Source organism: Trifolium pratense, linkage group LG2 (assembly GCF_020283565.1).
Source record: "Trifolium pratense cultivar HEN17-A07 linkage group LG2, ARS_RC_1.1, whole genome shotgun sequence".
Taxonomy (NCBI): Eukaryota; Viridiplantae; Streptophyta; class Magnoliopsida; order Fabales; family Fabaceae; genus Trifolium; species Trifolium pratense.
Genome location: NC_060060.1, coordinates 26,472,933 through 26,494,693, shown reverse-complemented (window position 1 = coordinate 26,494,693; position 21,761 = coordinate 26,472,933). Strand labels below are relative to the sequence as shown.

The following is a 21,761-nucleotide window of genomic DNA, read 5'->3' as shown; positions in this document are numbered from 1 at the left end:
TAATATGAAATTGGCTATGAAATTACATGAGATGAAAATTAGACTAATAAGTTGATATTTATTTTACCTTTTCAATAGCACTCTTGTCTTCAGCCTTCTCCAATGCTTTAATTTCTGGACTCTCCAACTGAATTATAAGCTGCTTCATTTCTTGTCTAAGCAAACTACATGCAAAACTTTGCAATTGTATATCGATCGATGTAAGGCACCTTATGATGAAATTAATTTAAGAAAATGCAAAATCACAATATAATACCCAATATTGATAGCAGTCTCCATTTTATCACCAGTGAGAACCCATATATTAATTCCTGCTTGTGCAAGTTTGTCAATGCAATCAGGAACCTAGAAAAAACAACGAGAAGAGTCATTTCAAGTTTTATTCCAACCGATAAATCCTCATAAGTAATCACTTCCCTCCCAACTCAACTCACCCCATTTTGGAGCTTGTCCTCTACAGCAGTGGCACCAAGAAGGATTAAATCACTTTCAATCTTATCTGATACCTCATCTATCAATGTTTCCCGATCAGCTGTAATTGAGATTTTTGCTAGGGAAAATTCATTATCAAACTCCTTGTATTGCTCTTCGTCAAGTTCACGGTAAGCCAATATCAGTGTCCTTAGACCTGCATCAGCATATTCATGCACATCTTCAAAGGTTTTCTCTTCATACTCCTTCCCATCCTTGGCAAGTCTTTCAAACATGACACTGCATCAAAATATTACATAGAACAACTCAATAAGGATGGAGATGTAACGGTAAGAACTCTGAGATACCAAGGTCACAAGACTTTTAATTACATACACGTCTGCACCTTTACACAACAACAAAATTCTCCCTTCTTCATCTTTCACTATCACTGACATTCGCTTCCTTCTGCTATTTAATTCTAACACATTCAAAAGTGTGTAAATCATGAAATAGTAAATTTGTCATTCAACATTATTTGAAGAGGTCAAAGTCGTAACCATAAACAATATATGATTGAATTGGGACTTTTGCATTTTAGAAGTTATTACACAAGCATTAGTCATTTAGTTGTCATGTACTAAGATAAATCCCTAATTTCAAACACCATAAAAATATATTTGTCAACTATACATACTGGCCTGTTCTAAAAACAAAAAAGAACAAATACATTGGCCTAATCTACATGAAGATATATATAAGCTATTTCATAAGGAATTGAAAAAATTACTACCATACTCACATGTGCAGCTAAAATCTATTGACTAGAACAACAGAAGATTGTACAGGTTACTAGTTACATGAACATATTGAAAACTAACAAGTTTTAGATATTTTAAAATAGAAATGCGAACACCTACAACTATGCACATTCAATTTTATCCTTTCTCATATTATTCATATATCGATATATACGTTAGTATTTTCCCATCTATCTTTTTTCCTTGAGAAAGTCTTCTCTGACACAACCACATTAAATAGTGTTTAGACACACATAAATAAACGAACACTTGTATAGACACAAACAAAAACTATATAAATTTTGACACACAACAAAATCTAAATAAAATCAAAAGATAAAGATTGATGTCATTTATGTGTGTGTATGCCTATAATAGATTTTTTTTTTTTACTAAAATAAAAGATATTCATTCATTTAAATTGGTAGAATACGTCAGATTCAAGTACAAATTTAATATCGCTAAAAACAAAAATGATAAATTTACGAACAAACCTACACATCTAATCTAATAGCATAACACAACATACTCATGTCTCCAAAATAATATAATAAAATCAAAATAATCAGAATAAAACAAATACCATAACAAAACAAGAATTGAGATACACGAGTAATTTCAAGTAAAAAAAAAACTCAAAATCATCCATTTGGATTAATTTGGGGTTGTGTACAAGGTAGAATTGCTCACATAAATAATGTGGATTTTATTATTTTTATTTATTTATTTATTTATTTATTTATTTTTTGACTAAATTTATTTTTTATGTGTCTGTAGAAGTATTTTCCCACTTATTCATTCATCAGTCATCACTAACTCAAACAAACCCATCAAACTGCTGAAGCACCATCTGCAACCACACTACAACCTTCATCAAATCAACCCGCCACCATCACAGTCGCCGCCGTGTGCCAAAAATCAATTTAAGTAGTTTCAATTTGAAATACAAAATCATTGATTATTCAAATTCAATGGCAGCAGGCACAGTTTACAATTTTCCAATGATTGTTACTTGTTTCTCTTCCTCTGCGTACAAAAAACCCCAACCTAATTTGTCCCTCCGTTTCAATCCTCCTACCATTAGAGCCTCCAGGTTCTTTAAAGCTTTCTATTTCTCAAACATTTTTTGTTTTCAGTTCATTCATTCGATCAATATCAATTTCTAGATTGTAATTGCCAACCTAAATGTCCTTCTTTTAGGTCAAGAATTTGTGTTGCCCCAATAGTTGCACGAAGGCTTCCCTGTCGAGCACTTACAGTACATGGATTGCTGGATGATGATGATGATGATCCTGTCACTGTCCCTCCACTAGAATCACACAATTCTGAACCGGTTAGTCTCTCTTTCTCTCTAAAATGTTGTTTTGTAATTTTGTTGGCTCATTATTAAGTTGTTCATGTTCTTTTCGAGGAAGCTACCGAATTGGTCCCTGACTTTGTAAAACACTCTTAATTATGAATGTTTCAAAATGTTATTGACTTTGTCAAATTTTAGTCATATTAGTCATTCAAAAAATATGTTAGAGACTTAATTTAGAATAAATGGATAAACTTAAGGACCAAATTCATAGTAAGTTCTAAAATATAATAACTTAATTGAACTTTGGATTACCGGGGCCCTTCCCCCGGAAACCAAAGGGTTAAAACGATTTTTTTTTTTAAATAACTTAATTGATAGTAAGTGGTTAATTACAGGGACCAATTTTACAGTGTAATAGGCATTGTTTTTGAAATATTTAGAAAATCAGGGACTTGTTTGAGTGTCTTACAAAGCCAGGGATCTATTTGGTGGTTTACTTGTTCTTTTCTAATTGGGAAAGGAGGATAACATGGAAATAAGAAAAAAAAAACATTTATTTTTATTGATATATTTCTAAAGTTTAACGGTTTTTTGGCAAAGAAGTGGATATAGAAAACTATTTGGTTGGTTGTTTTGATCCATGGTTCTAAAAATCGTGTTTTCGGAACCTTTATATTACAGAATAATAATGCGGCCGGTAGACCTAGGCCGAGTAGTCTGAATGTGAAACAACTGTGAGGGTTGTTGGGAGAGAATATGGAGTATACAATTAAACTCTAAAGGGTCGAAAGAATTGAGCTTGAAAAATTGCAGCTAGCTATAGCCTGTAAGTTAACAAACATGCATAGGCCACCAAAATGACAGGGTTGAACCCGCATGAGCTTTCTTCTTTCTATTAATAATGCAAGAAACAAATTATTTTGAAGCTACATATTGGATTTAGAGTGTCAGTAAAACTAACATGTGACATATAGAAACTGATAGAACACTGAGGTCTAGAAGGTTATAGAAGTTGTTAGAATAAAGGTTAGTTACTAGGGAGTATGAGTTAGCTAGCTCTCTCCTTAAGTTTTAGGGAGTCTTTGGTTATTTAGGTACTAGGGAGTATGAGTTAGTTAGCTCTCTCCCTAAGTTTCAGGGAGTTTTTAGTTATTTAGTTGATAGGGAATATGAGTTAGTTAGCTCTCTCCCTAAGTGTTATGGAGTCTTTGGTTATAAAAGAAAAGTTAGAGAGGCGAGAGAGAAAAGAAGAAAGTTGTTATGAATTTGTTAGGAGAGAAGTTTTCTCTGGATTAGGAGCTTAGCTCTGGTAGGAGTTCATAGATCGCTGGTTATTCCCTCCGTTTTCTGTTTTACCTCCATTGTATTCACCTATCAGAGACTTCAATAATAATTTTCTTTCATTGTGTCTAAATTCTGGTTTCGATCAGAAACAAAAACAGTGGGAATTAAGATTCTTTATGGATTTGCTGATTTTTGGATCTTAGTCAGGTCTATTTCAAAACCAATGTTGTCCCAATCCTTTGCTCTCTTTGTGGATGATGTGGTGCAATGGGATAATTTCAGCAATAATTAGAGCATTTTCTCAGCAAGGATTGTATTTTACACCAACTGCTGCACAGTTATCATCACTCTTTGAACGGGGTAAATGGATGCCATATTTGAGAATGCAATAAAAGTAAATAATGCTATATCAGAATCAATTCAAATGCAACACAAGAATCAACCAAATACCTGCTGGACATCTAATTAAGGAATTGCAGAAGGGGCAAAGAACACCAAAACTGATTTTAATCAGTTTTGTGGCAGTTATGTTTATATGTGCAGTTTACATTATGTCTGTTTTATGAATTGCAATAAATAGTGAAGTTGTAGCCTTGTAGGAAAGGGAGAGTCATTCGGTCATTTGGAAAAATGATTGGTAAGGAGAGACCAAGCTCTCGAATTTCTTGGAAACTCATTGTGTAATTCTATTCTATCATCAATAACAGTCAATTATTACTAATAAAAGTGAATTCAAAACAAGGTAGAAAATACAATGGTAAAATTGATTAGTCATGGGGAACACTCAGATATCTGATTGCTCAATCTAACTTGCACACTTGTTCAATTCTACCAAATCCAAAGGAAAACATATTCTGACACGAACTAATATTGGTCTAGGATTTAAAACTGGCTTGAATAGACTTTTTATGAAACACTTGTAGGAATAAACTTTTAAATAATTGTATAATGGTTATGAGTTTTCGAACCTATTACTTTTTGCATTAGTTGAAAAGAGCTTATGCATCTTAACAATTTTAGAAAGTGCTTTTGTTTAACTTCTTGATGACTTGCTATAAATTGATAAGTGCTTTTTTGTTAGTTAAGAATTAAATACTTATTTCAGTTTAGAAACTCCCATACGGAAAAAGCCAATCCAAACTGAACCTATGATCACAACTGAATTAGCTTCTACAGGTCAGCTTTATCGACAGCTCCGTCATCTAACCTTTCCTTCTATAAACTGTACATAAGTTAGAAACCAAATAGTCACCTCAGTTGAGAAGCTTCTGAAAGATAGAGCCTAGAAGTAATCCAATATGGGCCTTAGTTATTGAATTTGGTTTGAGATTGCCAAATTAGGACAATTTTCGTCTTCTTAAATCAAGTAAAATTTATTTTGAACTGCATTTATTCCTTTTGTTCCTATAATGTACCGATTTTCTCATTGTAAGCTCTTTGGTTATTCAAATAATTTGCTTATTGATTAAATATTTCTAGACTCTTTCTGCTAGCCCCTGTCCCACTTTTACTCTTTATACATATCTGGGGTCAAGAATGTATTCAAGCGAGTATTAATCCATTACTCAGTGTAGCTCATTTGTATATTGAATAAGAAATACCAATTATTTTCAGTTTTATGTCTGTGTTTGTATGTTTTTACTAATGTATGCATGTCTGTATATATGTTCCAATATTACTCATATCTGCTTTGTACATGAAGTATTTGCTTTGTAATTATGATCTCAGTATACTATTATGCTTTACATATGCAGGTTGCTAGTATTGACTTAAAGCTTCCAAGAAGAAGCTTGCTTGTACAATTTACATGTGACTTGTGTGGTGAAAGAACAAAGAGGCTTGTAAACCGATTAGCTTATGAAAGGGGTGCCATTTTTGTACAGGTATCTATTATTTATTGATTCCTGTACATCTATGTTGAATGTGTATGTTTAATCATATTTTTCTAAAGATTATTAGCATGATTGTTTTCTTGTCTTTTAAGGTTCTATTCATGCTTGACTGTTTCCAATATATTTATAAATCACTTTAAATTTTATTTTTTTGTTGAGTATCATACTAGATAGTGACCTGGCTTAAATGGTTGTTACATGTGGGGGCAATTTCCATGGTACAAGCCGGTTAAGTTGGTTGAATTAGGCCTGACCAAATTATAAGATACTGGATAGTATAAGAGCCTAATACGTCAGTCATCCATTATCAGGCCACCTGGGTAACGTTTCAGATGTCCAATCTTACGCATGAGGGTCGTGTGTTGAGAATCAAACATTGATGTTGGAAATAGTAAGATTCATGTATGTTTTTCATTTAAAATAGAAGCATTTAAGTATTAGGTTCATGTAGAACTCTATTTCCAAGTCTTCTCTTCAGTGTGAAGCATCATGCAGTTTCCCTCTGCTGCAAAGTGAAACTAGACGGCATGGACCCAACCGCTGCCTTCACCCACCGTCATCTCCTTTGTTCGTAGGTTCTCCCTGTTTCACAGCCTCTCTGTTTCTGTTTCTGTCTCCCTGTTTCTCCCCCTTATATATGCATGATCCAGCATGCTCTTTTGGGAAGTAATAAAAACCACCCCTCTTTTGGGATGAGGGATAGGGATCTCCCCATTAAAAGCATATGTACCACAGGAATTCTGTAGAGAGAGCAAATATAACTATGCTATACATATTTCATGTAGCTAGGTTTTACTCACCTTTCCCTTTCCTGCCAGAGTTCAGTTTTTGCTTATTCGGCTATGTAGGGAGAGGGAATTAATATGATGATGTTACACATCGTTAATGCAGTCTAGCCTTTGCTTATCTTTACTTTAACTTCCTAAATATAACTTTGCTTGTGCTGTATTAGTACCACTTTAACTTCTAAGTATGTATGTAGTTTTCTATAATGATATTATTGATGATTGCTTGAGTGGCTTTAACTCAGTGAAAGCTATTTTTTCAGCCCATAAATAGGGGTTTGGTTTGTAGTTTGTTGATAATAATGACCTTTGGTAATATCTACATATTTAAGAACAAAAGTAACTAGTCAAATTCCAAGTTTTAAAATAACCCTTTTTTGTTTTCTCTCTGAATATAGTCACGAATGGTGTTTAAAATTATGACTATCATTGCCAGTACATCAACCTTTAACTAGTTGCCAAATTGTCATATCAATTCCCTGTTTTTGTGTATGTAGCATATTTTGTATACGTTAAATGAGAAAAAATTATTGCCTGGACTGTAAAGAAAGATAAATTCCCAGCTACATACTGAGTATTTATTTTGGTGCTCAAAGTACAAAAGAGGTTACTAGATTGCTTTGCATGATGGCTTGTTCTGAATGTCTGCCATATCTCATTTATGTAAAGTACTCCCTCTGTCCCAAATTATAAGAAAAACTGGGTCAAAGAAAATTGATGTATTGGTCCAAATTTTGACCAAAATACATCAACTTTCTTTGACTAATATTTGTTTAGAATTTGGGACAGAGGGGTATTGAATTAGAACACAAATTTTTGCCCGAAAGAAAAGAAAGATTAATTCTCAGTTGTCTACCCTGTCCTGTGATTTTATTTTGGTGCTTATCTTACAAAAGGAGCAGCTGGATTGCATTGTTCTATGTCAGTTTTTTTTTCTTTCTTATCAAACATTAGGTACCTTATGCAGTCTATTGTTCTTTATAAACATATATGCAGCATTACTGCTATGGAAGCACTTATTCTAATGTAAGTAACGAGAAACTCATGTTACTAGTGTGCAGGCTGTCAACGGCATCACAAATTAGTTGACAATCTTGGACTCGTCACGGAGTATGATTTTCGGGAGAAACTGAAGACAGACTCAGAAATTGATCAAATTTGACGTGTAACTCATAACCAGTGACATGTTTATGTGACATTTCCTGATTATTTCCATAATTAAAAAATTCATATTCATTATTGTTCCCAATCAAAGATCATGACAAATATAAAGAAAAAATTGTAAGTATTGGCACTCAATATTCAGATCTGTACACCTGAATGATTTTACATTTTGCAAACCAAATAACTGTTTAGAGTGAATCCATGGTCACTATGAGGCTCCTAGCAGCTGTAGCCAGTTACCGCTAGAAAAATAGTAATAGTAAATACAGTTATTGCCCATATATTTCCCCCTTGGTGATGGTTTGATGGTGCACCATTCTGTGAAGTAAAAAACATAGAATATGATCAGAACAATGCAATGCTAATGAAATGTAATTTGATATTTCAATGGCTAGAGGTATTACCAAATTAAGACTAGGTGCTGGTGCCGGCGTGTCGACATCTGTAGTATCAGTTGGTGGTGCAGGGGGACTTTTGTGAACAACTGTTGGTGCTGGAGCTGGTGCATGATGTCTCCTATGTTTGTGTTTGTGTCTTCTTCTCTTGTGCTTGGGGGACTCAGGTGCTGGTACAGGTGGGACTATTGCAGGTGTTGGTGCCACTATTGGTGGCAAAGTAACAGGTGCAGGTGCTGGCACCGGTGTTGCCTTTACTGGTGCAGGAGCCGGCGGTGTTGGAATTGGTGTTGGCGATATCTTCGGTGGTGGTAATGGTGAAGCAACTGGTGGCGGTGGTAATGGTGGTGAAGCAATTGGTGGTGGTGGTAATGTTGGTGGCAATGTTGGAGTTGAGATAGGTGAACTTTTTGGTGGTTGGGGCAGTGTGACTTTTGGAGTTGAAGCTGGTGCAACCTTTGGAACTGGTGTTATCACTGGGGCAGTTTTGGGCGCAACCTTTGGAACTGGCGTTATCACTGGAGCAATTTTGGGTGCCACATTTGCAGGCGTTATCACGGTAGGTGGTTTTGGTGCCACCACGGTAGGTGGTTTTGTTATGACCAGTGGTTTTGCCTTTGGGGCTGTAGCTGGTGCTTGGGCATTGAATCCTAGCAAGCAGCTGAGACTTAGTAAAGTCAGAGCCCAGAACATTGTAGCCATTACTGTTGTTTGTGAATTGTTAGAGATAATAGAGAGTTTGTTTCATATTTATTGGCTATGATGAAGCAAATGGGGAGAAGCGTATGGCTTGGATCTTTTGTTGAAGGAGGAAAGTAGCCTTCATTTGAGTTTGACACCATTCATTGATCATCTAATAAGGCACGTTAACAATTCAAAATGTGTAATGTGATGGTTATGGTGTAACTTTCAAGCACAAATTACTAGCGAAGAAGGATTTTTAGTATACTATTTTTTCCGCTTAATTACATATTTGGGCCCTTATATTTATTTTAGGTTTTAATCGATCCCTTAAGCTTAAAAAGTTTCAAGTTAGTCCTTTTAGTCAAATTTTGGTTTAAATTGTCCATGTAATTAACAAATTTGCAAACATGGACAACTTAGGAAGGTGTGACGTGAAAGTTTTAAACAAAATTAACTCAAAATTTAACAGAAAGTTAGAAGAAAATTAACTCAAAATTTAATAAAAAGGACGAACTTATGTTGACATCAAGAACATAAGGAACTAAATTGAAACTTTTAAAACATAGAGGACCAATTTGAAATCTAAAATAAAGATAAAGGATCAAATATGCAATTAAGCCTTTTTTTTTAAAAAAATAGTAATGACTTAGTTTACAAAATTGTAAATATCGGATTTTTTTTTGGTACATCTAAATATCGGATTTTTATTATACACTTTTCTTAAAGTGTGTGAAACGGTCGACTAGATTATTTTTTTGGGACGGACGGAGTATTATGTTAAATAGTTTCTGAAATTGAAAATTCTCCGGGACGGTTAACTACAAGAATCATTTAAAATTTTGTTGAATAGTTGGCTTGAAATGATTTTATCAGGTATGAATAACCTATATGTTAGTAGGAAGGTCTCTTTCAGGTTCTGTTAGTATTTGATAAGTCAACATAGCAACCAATGTGACTGCAATGTTTTATCTTGTATTCAATCGTTGCAAATACTCTCACGATTATGATAGCGTTCAAATTTATTATTACTTGAAATGAAAGTTACAATCAGTGGTTGAAACGACTCAACTCCAGAAAATACAAATTGTTTGACTTTTTTTTTTTTGCTACAACAAATTTGATAATTTTCTTCTGATGCTCATGAAGAGGATTTCTTTTAGCACCCCTTGAGTTTCCTCGCATGACTGCTAATTTCCATTTTTATCCTTGTGTTATTTAAGTAGCTGACGTTATAAAAATGAGAAATTTGACTCCACCTACAGATTGCAGTTCTCTACTTAGAATTTTACTGTTCTCCACGACGAGCATGTAGTGGCACGACCGTGTGAGGAATGACATAATCGTGTGAGCTTTAGGGATGTCCATAAAGCTCCTGCTAGGCTTGGCACGAGCGTGTGGATAATGGCACGGCCGTGTAAGTTCTCCATGGTGCTGAAAACTTGACTTTTCAGCTTTCCTTACCTTTAGTGATGAAATTATGGCCTTAAACCCACAAAAATAACCCTCGACTTTGGATTTTCATTTGCGCTTCAATAAGGAATGCCTATCAATTGCCCCATATGTCATCAAAGTATGCATTATTTGTGCATTTTCCCTCTTATTTATGCTTTTGGACCTACAAAACATATAAAAGATAGAAAATGTAGTAAGAAAGCTCATGTAACTTGACTAATATAAGCAAGCTTTATTTACATAAACTACTACTAAAATGTATACATATTTTAGAGCTATCGGCTAACTAAAAATGGATGATGATTTAATGTTTGAACAAAACACAAAAAAAAGGAGATAACAAAAATGACATTGAACACATCATGCACCGATGCATGAGGGTTTATGCACCGGTTCAAGATTTCTGGAAATCTTTGCACTGGTTTAAGACAGTTATGCCCCAGTACAAAACTGCTTGAACCGGTTCAAAGGTATAATGCACCGGTTCAAGATTCCCAAAAAGTTGTTGCACCGGTTCAAGTGGTTTATGCATCGGTGCAAAATATTCTCAGAGGGGAGTTGTGCAAGGTTTTTGTAATCTTTGAGATTTCAGCTGAGAGGTAACTGAACAAGTGGTGAGTGTGGAGGAAATTCAAGAAGAAATTTTCGTCAAAGGATGTGATTGAAAAGATGGAACATGAAGACTAGAGGAATATTATGTTAAAGATTATCACCCTAACTCTTTATGAGTGTTGATAAAGTGTTCTAGGTTTAAATTGTCTATGCTACAAATGGTTGTCGTCTACATATTGACAAATTGATAAATTGATCACCCTTAATCTCTTGTTGATAGTAAACGAGATCGTGTTGAATGAAATAGACGAATCTTGCCATCCATGGTAGCATTTAAATTTATTTGACATCTTTTAAGAAGGATAGGTGCCACCCCTTCGTGTGGGGCCGAGGTACTGGGCAATGTAATGAGAGTTAAGACTAAGTTGTGTAATGATGTAGTGTCGAGTTTTGAGCTGAGAATGTTACGACATAGTAGAGAGTTATCGTAAGTGCTCAAGTCACATAAGAGTCGGTCCTAGTAACAATTAGTGAAGTTTTTACTCTTGCTCTATGTTTTAAGGACGAAACTTCTTTTTAGAGGGTAGTAACGTAAGAACCATAGTTTTACAATAGCATAAATTAGGCATTTAGAAATAATTATACAATTAATACTGTTTTTGATTGTCAGTTTACTATACTAGAAATAATTTATTTTTTAAATATATTGAAAGATTGATTTATCTGGTACTCTATATGATAAAGTTTAAACAGACTCTTTCAATGTATTTAAAAAGTGATCTTTTTCTTATATTAAAAATCGTAGGCAGTATAATTATTCGTTGAAGAAGGAAAATGTGCTGAAATTGTGTCGGTGTGTCTTTATTGTGGGTTAACTTATAAAAACTTGGCATGGTGTTTTTTGGATTTGGATCCTTTCCAATTCTCCTTCATGTTTTCTCTCTTTTTTCTTAATCTAAGGGTCGATAAATTACAAAAAAATAAAAAGAAGAGAAAATCAACCCTTGGATTAAAAAAAACGAGAGAAAACATGAGGGAAATTTGGAGAGGAACCAAATCCGTGTTTTTTTATTTGGGCGTAAACTAGATATCATATGCGTGACTGCGTAACTATAGAGATTAATTCCTCGAGTTTTGTGGACCTAAAATAACTCTCCATAAGAATTTTAATGATGCTGCTTGTCCAAGCGAAAGATTGTTACTCAAAATAAATCTGCATCATCTCATCTAAGTGCTATTGGATGACACAATGTTTTTCTTATTTTAAAATGTTTACATGACTCCTACACGTTAAGATAGGAGCTAGCAAGCAGTGACAAATTCACAACCCCTCCTTCGTTCCCGCTTTGGGTGCCAATTGTTAGTTATTATTTTGCCACCATAATTTGTAATAATAACATGCCACATTCTTCTCCTTTTCTATGCTTTTCTACCAATATATGATCCACCCAACATATATGCCATATTCTTCTTCTCGATTTCTGTGTTTGATTTGATCGAGTGAACATGACGGATACCACTGATGACATTGCAGAGGAAATATCCTTCCAAAGCTTTGACGATGACTGTAGGTTGCTCGGAAATCTTCTCAACGACGTTTTGCAACGGGAAGTTGGAATCGCTTTTGTTGAAAAACTTGAAAAAATTCGAATCCTTGCTCAGGTATGTTCTTTTTGGTTTTTAATTTTCTTTTGCATGCTTTGCATGTTCCTAAATTAGGAAAATAAGAATGAAAATGTTATTTATTTTGTAGTCTTAGAATTTTGGGTTGGGTAACTCAACCCTACAAATCCAGCTTGTATCGTAAGGATTGCCTATAGCGAAATCTGATAGCACGTAGCCCAACGAATCTTGAACCTGGCTTGATACCATTTTAGAATTTTGGATTTGGTTTAACTCAACCTTACAAAACTGACTTTTAGTATGCCGTGATTGTGATCATTGCGGTTGCTGCAACGCACATTGCGGCTGTCTCAGCCTGAAATGATTTTTAACTTTCACAAACTATAATGAGTGGCACCACCGTGCAACAACACTATTTGCCCACAATAACTGGAACATGCTTGAAATACAAAGTTGAGAGACTGTTACAAGTAAGATTTTTCAATAGATATAATGCATTTTGGGATTTGGGGTTCTGAAATTTTTATTTTTAGTGACAAAATTTAAACGTACATGTCAATAGATATAACTTTTAGTAAGAAAATTTTAATTTTTAGATATGATGCAGTTACATTGCATTAAAAGATCACTGCAATTGCATTGCAGTGCGATGTGGTTGCGAAGGCTACCGCATCAACAATACTGCAGCCGTAATTGTGGTTGTGGACTGCAATTTAAAACTATTGCTACCAGTACAACGTGACCAAGTTATGAACATCTTGAGTTTTCTATTTTAAAATCATAAAATGCGTAGATTTGATTGCTTTTTGAGGCCAAGTTGAGAGTAGCCAGCTAGGGTGAAAATTCATTAACACTTGGTTGTGCTTTTTTCACCACAGAGTGCTTGTAATATGAGACAGGCAGGGATTGAGGACATGGCAGAGCTGTTGGAAAAGCAGTTGGCTTCAGAATTCTCGAAGATGTCATTGGAAGAAGCTCAAACACTTGCCCGCGCCTTCAGTCACTATCTTACTTTGATGGGCATAGCTGAAACCCACCATCGGTAAACCGGTCTATTATGTTAACCTTTGTTCTACAAGTTGACAATTTGTGTGCCTCTTTGTTTTTGAATTATTATTACTAAAATCAGAACATGAAGACTTATATAAATATCTGTTCATATCTAAGTAGGCCAGTGTTACTCACAAATTAGTTCGTGCAGGGTTCGAAAAGGTGTGAACATGGCAAAGCTTGCAAAATCTTGTGATGATATCTTTTGCCAGCTTTTGCAAGACGGACTTTCTCCAGATGACCTTTTTAATACAGTTTGCAAACAGGTTTGTTTTGTTCTTTACTACTTGTTAGCCTAAGCAAATGGCTCGAGATTAAAAAATATGTGGAATGCACTATACAACTGAGATTAAAGATAATCTGGATAATTACTTCTCTTATTATTTGACTGAAACATTATGTTATAATTGATGTAGATTCTTTCACTATTAAAATTCCAATGTTTTTTATGCCACAGGCGGTTGAAATTGTTCTTACAGCTCATCCTACACAAATTAATCGACGTACCTTGCAATACAAACACATTAAGATTGCTGTGAGTTATCAATTTCTATTTTGGAAAAATAGTCTACCTTTGATAAAGTTATTATATTAGTCTCGAGCTTTGGAACTTCAAATCTAAACTATTGAATGTGCTGTTTCTGATTAGTTTTTACCCTTAATGCAGCATCTTTTGGATTATAATGACCGACCTGATCTTGGCCATGAAGATCGAGAAATGGTGATAGAAGATCTGGTACGATTCATTACTATATTTCCATTCGAGTCAAATTAACCAACAATTTTTCCAGTGCAGTTACTTCTTTTCTCATAATTCATATTTTGTTTGGTAGGTGAGAGAGATAACTTCAATATGGCAGACAGACGAGCTTAGACGTCAGAAACCTACTCCGGTCGATGAAGCTAGGGCTGGTATATTATATACTTTATATAAACAAATATACATAGCCCTTCACCAACAAAATAAGTTTTTCGGTTGAGTGTTCACGAGATTGTTCCTTCTTGCAACTAAAAAGCTGTTTGTCATTATGTTAAGATTACACCTAGTAGCTTAATCTTTTAGGGGGGGCTTGTGCTAGACGCTATACATGTAAGTTGATGCTTGAATTGATTAAGTTTAAAAAACCTTTAACTGGGTTTATATTTATATACAATTCTCCCAGGATTGAATATTGTGGAGCAGTCACTTTGGAAGGCTGTTCCTCATTATTTACGTCGAGTCAGCAATGCTTTAAAGAAGGTCTGTTTGTCTGTATTTTATGTCAATCGACTTGTATATCCTTTCCCTTTCAGCAGATATTCAATGCAATTTATTTTATATTTCCTTGCAGCACACGGGGAAACCACTTCCATTGACTTGCACTCCCATAAAGTTTGGATCTTGGATGGGAGGTGATAGAGATGGGAACCCAAATGTCACAGCAAAGGTAGCATTTTCAAATCTACATTCATGCTACATGTACTTTTACTACTTGCTTTTGTTTTTTCTCATAACTACACTAGTCTTATTCAACAGGTGAGATATTTCTAATAGTAGAAGCATAGTTGAATTTGTTATACTGATATACAGAACATTTTTCTTGTTCATTTTCGAAATTTATTAGTGACTCTCAGTCAATCATTACAAATTGGGCTAGGAAAACTATAGACAAATTTAAAGGAGTTATCAACATGTTAAATATTTCTGAATAATTTTCTTTTTATAATCTTGTTGGAAATTTTTGCAGAAGAATTTAGTGTTTCAGAATCAGTATCTTTGACAGCCACCCAAACATCTTTCGTAGTTGGCAAGAACATAAAGAGCTTCTCAATTGTTTGCAACATATTATTAAGTAGCTAAACAATAATTAAGGAATTCTCAGACTTCAAAAATTTGAAACTCAAATCTGCTATTGTTGGCATTTGCACCTCTCCCGTGGCCGTGAGAAAACCATATCTTCCCTTACCATCTAGTATCAATTTTTCGGTTGGGACCATGTAACTACTTTCATTGAAACGCTGAACCTCAACCTTGGGCATTAGAGGATTCCTCATGGCCAAAAAGATGACAAAAACCATTGTTGGATCTCCTCCGCACAGACTGCCTGAATCTCCTGGACCACATCCTCCTGGGCTACTGATGCCTGGCTGGTTGCCACCAGTGCTGTTGTATATCACCATTGGTCCGCTGCTAGTGTTATTGTTATCGGTGACTATTGGTCAGTCACAAGGGCTGCCGCCACCAACGATAAGGGCTTGCTTCCACACGTTGAATGCCTTAGGGAGGAGGAAATCCCTAGATTGGTAAACCTAGAGCTACTGATACCATGTAGAAAGTAGAGGGAAAAATACTTTTCCTTATTTCTCTTATTTCGTCTACACTTTTCCTACGCCCTACTTTTATGATAAATGGCAAATTTAAAATTTAATTGTGGAAAGGGCCAGTGGCATTAGTTGAGTCATGTTGTCCTAGTAAATATTGATTGTTGTTGTTGTTATAGTTTTGTTCAGGATGTAGCAGAATGTTCATATCTGTTTCAATTGTTGACAACTATTCCTTGAGAGCAAACATTATTATTTGATTACTATTATTTTTCCACATTAAGATAATCCTACAAATCTTGATAGAATATAATAATTCTCAAATTGGTTTTGGTTTTGTTCTTTAGGTGACAAAAGATGTTTCACTTTTGTCAAGATGGATGGCAATTGACCTCTATATTCGTGAAGTGGATAGTCTTAGATTTGAGCTATCCATGAAAAGGTGCTCTGATAAGTTGTCTAAATTGGCACATGCAATTCTAGAAGGTTTGTCAGTTCTGTTTCACTTATCTTATGTTTACATCATGAGACCACTGACTACTGTTTGTATATATATGTTCTTGTTGTGGTAATGCATTTGATCCCTGCCCGATCTTTTTATGCATTACTCATATGGTACATCGAGGAATTTTCCTCTTAGTTTGGAAATGTCTTTGATGTAATATATACTAGTAGATCTCATTCCTGTTTGTGCTAATAATTCAAACATTCTAAAAATTTCTTGTGTTTTTATGTTTTTTTCCCTTCTAATTTTTTGTTTAGTTTCTGAAGACATCAACCTGTTGACATTTACGCCTAACGCACTCTCAAATCTCATTCAATTTAAAGATATAAGATTGACTATAGTTTCTTATGTGAGGTAAAAATTTGAGAGCTTTTGTCTTTTCTATGATTTACTCAGAATGTTTCGTACAAGTTTCTTATAATGACACAACAAATCTGATGTTTCACTTTAGTTTTCATCCGGTATTTCATTTGTTTCAGATTTTGGTATAAATTGGACGGTAACATTAGGTATAATATGATATTTCTATTTGTGCACTTTAAAGCCTTTATATGATATAAGCTGTAAGAAATCAACAGTTCTGCATGTACTATGTAGTATTCTTCTAGGTTCTAGCATGTTGATGATATCCTTATAGATAATTTTGACAAGTGTATAATCAACATTTAAAAATTGGCGATCCCTTATTTTGCTTCAGATGCTAACCATGAGACTCAACGTGAGCATTGGAACCATGAGACTCAGTCGAAACATCCAAATCAGATGCTTCCATCCAAACTTCCAGCTAGAGCTCATTTACCTTCTTGTGCTGGTACACATAATTTTGCTCAAATTTCTCTAGTAATTTATTTGCATATCATGTTTTTAATGGCATCTGTTGTTTCCTGGAACCAAACGAAAATACTTAAATTTCTTGATGGGGATTGCAAATCTATTATTCTCTAAGGAATTCCCTTTGCTGATTTCATGAACTATATATGAATTTGAATCCAACCAAGTATTAAAGTAACTTCTTCCTCATGCATGAGGAATAATTAGGTGCACTTTTATTATTTTCGCTGACATATGACAAGAAATTTCTGTCTTCCACTAACGAGCCATGGTTTCTCATGAAGATCTCACCATTTATCTATTTGTTTATTTATGTTTCTGCATATATCTCCTTACCTTAGTTGGATATGTTCTTTGGTAGTAAATGGTGAATCTGATCATCCAAGACTTGACATCCCTGGTTCTGATTACAACCAACTCAATCACAAGGTAGATCAATTCAGTAATTGTAGGATTTGTGAATTTTCGTTTGAGTTTTAGAGAATTAATATATTGTACATATTTTCACTGATAGGATGGTAAGAGTTCAACTTCAAATGTGAGCAATGCTGGAAGTACCAATACTTCAGCGAGTTCCAATACTTCACCAGTTGATATTCCACGCTCTCCTTCTTCCAACTCTATTCAACAACTACATGCTCAGAGGAAAGTATATGCAGAATCCCGAATAGGAAGAACCAGTTTTCAGAAGCTTTTGGAGCCAAAGCTCCCTCATGTTCCTGGAATTGCTCCTTACAGAGTTGTCCTTGGGAATGTCAAAGATAAGGTATCACTTCTTATCTACTTTAATAATATAGTTGTTCACTTGTTTGTATCTGTATGGACGCTAGTCTAGTATTCCATTTCTTCTTTTGTACTTTGTACAGTACCAAAATATATGTTATATCTGTTCCAGTGCATGTTCTCTAAATCTAACAGACAGTAGTTGTTAAAGGTTGAGTTCTAGCTCCATAGATGAGCGTGAGATAAGTGCAGGGAAGGTATGAGAGATGAGAGCGATGAGCTTAGGCTCAGAACCAGAAGAACAAGTGCAGGATAGGCGCAAAAGAGAGAAAATTTATTCACCAATCTCAATGTTACAATGAATGGTACAAGCTACTTATTTATACACATTGAATACATCATAACTAACTGAAAAGTTATTAAGCTAACTAACCTAACTGAAAAAGGAAAAACCATTAAGCTAACAAGTTAACTTGTGAAACAAGTAACTATCTATTGCACATTGATTTCCTTGATCTTAACAGTAGTTTAAAAATAAAATAACTGTTACTACATAATTTTTATTCGAATAATTTTACATATAGGGTTTGCATTTGATGTGGTGTAAAGAATGATTCATATCTACCTATCTTACTGAACTTGCTTTTATTTTGTTGTTGTCGTATGAATTGGTAATTTTTTTTTACAAACATGCATTGTCTCCTGTTCCATGTGTTTAGCTTCAGAAAACTCGTAGACGGTTGGAACTGTTTCTCGAGGACTGTCCATGTGAACTTGATCCTTCTGATTACTATGAAACAACAGACCAGCTTTTAGAACCTCTTCTCCTTTGTTACGAATCTATGGTACTATTTCTCCCGCTACTACCCGTTTTTCACACAAGATTTTCCATAATGATTGTTTAGCTCAAAATTTCCTCTAGCAATCTTGTGGAGCTGGTGTGTTAGCTGATGGTCGACTTGCTGATCTGATCCGTAGAGTTGCTACTTTTGGCATGGTGTTAATGAAGCTTGACTTGCGTCAGGTATGATTTATTGTGTTTTGCTCATAATCGATGCCATAGTCTCTTGTGTCCTGAAACTTGCAATGTGACAGGAATCTGGCAGACATGCTGAAACACTTGATGCAATTACAAAGTATTTGGATTTGGGTACATACAGCGAATGGGATGAAGAAAAAAAACTGGACTTCTTAACCAAAGAGCTTAAAGGGAAGAGGCCACTAGTTCCTCCTAATATAGAGGTGAGATAGGCAGAATGTACACCAAGAAACAAGTTTTAAATGTTCTGCAATTATCTACTACTATGTTGGTAAAACTTTTTCCATAGAAATGGAATGAAGATGGTATTTAAAAAATATATATCAAATCTATTTTGTTTTAATTATTTTCTATATAATTAATTGAGATTTTAATTTTACAATTTGCTTAAGTTTTTTTTATCTATTCTATGCACTGACTTTATACTTTTTATTGGTATTGCTTAATTCTTTCTAGGTTTCTCCAGACGTTAAAGAAGTCCTAGATACGTTTCGAATTGCTGCAGAGCTAGGGAGTGATTCACTTGGAGCCTATGTGATCTCTATGGCCTCAAATGTACATCAACAGCTATTACTCTTACAAATTATCCATGGAAACTTTGTAACAGAAACAGTTTGTGTATCATGCATTTAGACTGCCTTCCTTTTCTCTTCATCTATTAATTTTCTTGCTATTTGGTTTTGCACGAAAGTAGTTATCTTTGCTGCATAAACTGTGCAGCTGAATTTGAAAAACTTTGGTACTTAATATCATTTTTGCATTGTAAACTTATGAGGCTACAAAAATGAATGAAATCATCTTGGGATACAGTAATTTTTTAAAACTTTTGTCCAGGTTATATTGATGATTTTTTACTTTGGTTTATTGCCAGGCAAGTGATGTCCTTGCAGTAGAGCTTTTACAGAAGGATGCACGTCTTACAGTTTGTGGGGAATTAGGAAGAGCATGTCCGGGTGGAACGTAAGTCCGTCTTGAGATATTTGTATTACTAAAAGAATACAATTGGTTGCATTGTTTCTTATGTAGTTAGATGTCATTGTCACTATTTAGGGTTCTGGGAGAAGAGTTATTTCATGATTTCTCTATGACACAATTTTGCACTAATCTGTTGAACAAATATTGAAAAAATGTTTGAATTTAACATCACACATACATGTTTCCAACATAGGCTTCGGGTGGTTCCTCTATTTGAAACTGTGAAAGACCTGAGAGGAGCTGGAGCAGTTATCAGAAAACTTTTATCAATAGATTGGTACCGCCAACACATAATTAAAAACCATAACGGACACCAAGAGGTTATTTATTAATAATGGAAGGTTCATTTCTCTTATGTTACAGTATTATAGGGAATACATTCGGTAATATTCTAAATGTCTATATGCAGGTTATGGTTGGGTATTCTGATTCTGGTAAAGATGCTGGGCGCTTTACTGCTGCTTGGGAACTTTACAAAGCTCAAGAGGATGTAGTGGCTTCTTGCAATAAGTATGATATTAAGGTTACTTTGTTCCATGGCCGTGGAGGGAGTATTGGACGTGGCGGAGGCCCAACATATCTGGCTATTCAGTCCCAGCCACCTGGCTCTGTGATGGTGGGTTATGCATATTTAGCCTTAATTATTGCCCAAGCCTAAAAGACTGATTTTAAGTCCCATATTATATGAATTCACTGAAATAAGTGATGATCCTCTGGTGCGTTATGTGACACATTGCAGGGAACCCTTCGGTCAACTGAGCAGGGAGAGATGGTGCAGGCGAAGTTTGGGTTGCCACAGACAGCTGTTAGACAACTTGAAATATACACAACAGCTGTGCTACTTGCTACACGTCGTCCACCACTCCCACCTCGAGAAGAAAAATGGCGTAATCTAATGGAAGACATTTCAAAACTCAGTTGTCAATCCTACCGCAGTGTAGTCTATGAAAATCCAGAATTTTTGACCTACTTCAATGAGGCCACACCTCAAGCAGAGCTTGGCTACCTGAACATAGGTAGCCGTCCCACGAGAAGAAAGGCTACTACAGGAATCGGACACCTTCGTGCCATACCTTGGATATTTGCATGGACTCAAACCAGATTTGTTCTTCCTGCTTGGCTTGGAGTTGGAGCAGGTTTGAAAGGTGCTTGTGAGAAAGGACAAACAGAAGAGCTTAAAGCCATGTACAAAGAGTGGCCTTTCTTTCAAAGCTTAGTAGACCTAATTGAGATGGTTTTGGGAAAAGCGGATCTTTCTATTGCTAAGCAGTACGATGAGGCTCTTGTTCCAGAAAAGAGACAAGAACTTGGTCGTCAACTAAGGAACGAGCTCATTACAACTGGGAAGTTTATCGCAGTTATTAGTGGACATGACAAACTTCTGCAGAATAACAGGACATTGAGGAGGTTGATTGAAAACAGACTTCCTTTTCTAAATCCCATGAACATGTTGCAGGTGGAGATACTTAAGAGGTTAAGACGTGATGACGACAACGTTAAAGCAAGAGATGTTCTCCTTATCACCATTAATGGCATTGCTGCCGGGATGAGGAACACAGGCTAACTTTTCACTCATTCTGTCACTTGGGTTTCCCACGACCATTCTATAATCAAGCCTGCTAATGAATGATTATTATATACAGTATATATATATAATAGGCATAACCATGATTTTATGATTTTATTTAATTTTGTGTCTACAAATGTGAATTTGTGTGGATTGTCATCACTTCACATGAAGTTAGCTGATAGTGATGATGAGTGATAGGTTTAGCTACCTAAGCGATGAACTCAGTGTCTTCTTCTTATGTCGGTTTTTCTTCTTCATCTTCTTCCAAATTTTCCTTCCACCTTTTAACTAAATCGGAGAGATGTTGGAATGAAGATTTTTATGCAAGACGAGTTGCTTGAAATTGTTCATCAACAACTTTCTTAGTAACTGCGATACTTTCAAAAGAAAGCCTTACTTTAAGAAAGGGCTAATGCTCATTTCTT

General features: G+C 35.1%; 3 protein-coding genes across 5 annotated transcripts; 2 read left to right on the top strand and 1 right to left on the bottom strand.

Annotated features, from left to right (window-relative positions):
• Nucleotides 1-1,999: 1,999 nt before the first annotated feature.
• On the top strand, nt 2,000-8,987 carry LOC123911637. 3 transcript variants are annotated; one of them, XM_045963101.1, is made up of 4 exons: nt 2,000-2,304; nt 2,412-2,544; nt 5,550-5,678; nt 7,527-8,987. In XM_045963101.1, the coding sequence occupies exons 1-4, from the start codon at nt 2,183-2,185 to the stop codon at nt 7,632-7,634; spliced, it is 492 nt and encodes a 163-aa protein (XP_045819057.1). In that variant the 5' UTR covers nt 2,000-2,182; the 3' UTR covers nt 7,635-8,987. The 3 variants fall into 3 exon arrangements, with proteins under 3 accessions (XP_045819057.1, XP_045819059.1, XP_045819058.1); XM_045963103.1 differs by having other exon boundaries at nt 2,020-2,304; nt 7,534-8,987; XM_045963102.1 differs by lacking the exons at nt 5,550-5,678; nt 7,527-8,987 and adding an exon at nt 3,999-4,380 and having other exon boundaries at nt 2,020-2,304.
• LOC123911636 (lysine-rich arabinogalactan protein 19) lies at nt 7,739-8,733 on the bottom strand. The gene is made up of 2 exons (XM_045963098.1): nt 8,041-8,733; nt 7,739-7,954 (listed from the first exon to the last, which is right to left on the bottom strand). The coding sequence occupies exons 1-2, from the start codon at nt 8,731-8,733 to the stop codon at nt 7,856-7,858; spliced, it is 792 nt and encodes a 263-aa protein (XP_045819054.1). The 3' UTR covers nt 7,739-7,855.
• A 3,146-nt stretch (nt 8,988-12,133) lies between the features above and the next one.
• LOC123904469 (phosphoenolpyruvate carboxylase 4-like) lies at nt 12,134-21,420 on the top strand. Its single transcript, XM_045954132.1, has 20 exons — nt 12,134-12,381; nt 13,221-13,384; nt 13,544-13,658; nt 13,850-13,927; nt 14,060-14,128; nt 14,226-14,304; nt 14,556-14,632; nt 14,724-14,819; nt 16,041-16,179; nt 16,896-17,009; nt 17,391-17,458; nt 17,544-17,795; nt 18,472-18,597; nt 18,675-18,776; nt 18,848-18,994; nt 19,248-19,346; nt 19,663-19,751; nt 19,960-20,086; nt 20,176-20,382; nt 20,506-21,420. The coding sequence occupies exons 1-20, from the start codon at nt 12,226-12,228 to the stop codon at nt 21,328-21,330; spliced, it is 3,129 nt and encodes a 1,042-aa protein (XP_045810088.1). The 5' UTR covers nt 12,134-12,225; the 3' UTR covers nt 21,331-21,420.
• Nucleotides 21,421-21,761: the final 341 nt, after the last annotated feature.

Coding starts and splice junctions, on each gene's coding strand:
- LOC123911636 (XM_045963098.1), bottom strand. CDS start 8,733: ATGGCTACAATGTTCTGGGCTCTGACTTTACTAAGTCTCAGCTGCTTG. Junction 7,955..8,040: donor CAGCACCTAGTCTTAATTTG/GTAATACCTCTA, acceptor TTTACTTCACAG/AATGGTGCACCATCAAACCA.
- LOC123904469 (XM_045954132.1), top strand. CDS start 12,226: ATGACGGATACCACTGATGACATTGCAGAGGAAATATCCTTCCAAAGC. Junction 13,928..14,059: donor ACAAACACATTAAGATTGCT/GTGAGTTATCAA, acceptor CCCTTAATGCAG/CATCTTTTGGATTATAATGA. Junction 17,010..17,390: donor TCATTTACCTTCTTGTGCTG/GTACACATAATT, acceptor GTTCTTTGGTAG/TAAATGGTGAATCTGATCAT.
- LOC123911637 (XM_045963101.1), top strand. CDS start 2,183: ATGGCAGCAGGCACAGTTTACAATTTTCCAATGATTGTTACTTGTTTC. Junction 2,305..2,411: donor CCTACCATTAGAGCCTCCAG/GTTCTTTAAAGC, acceptor TCCTTCTTTTAG/GTCAAGAATTTGTGTTGCCC. Junction 2,545..5,549: donor AATCACACAATTCTGAACCG/GTTAGTCTCTCT, acceptor TTACATATGCAG/GTTGCTAGTATTGACTTAAA.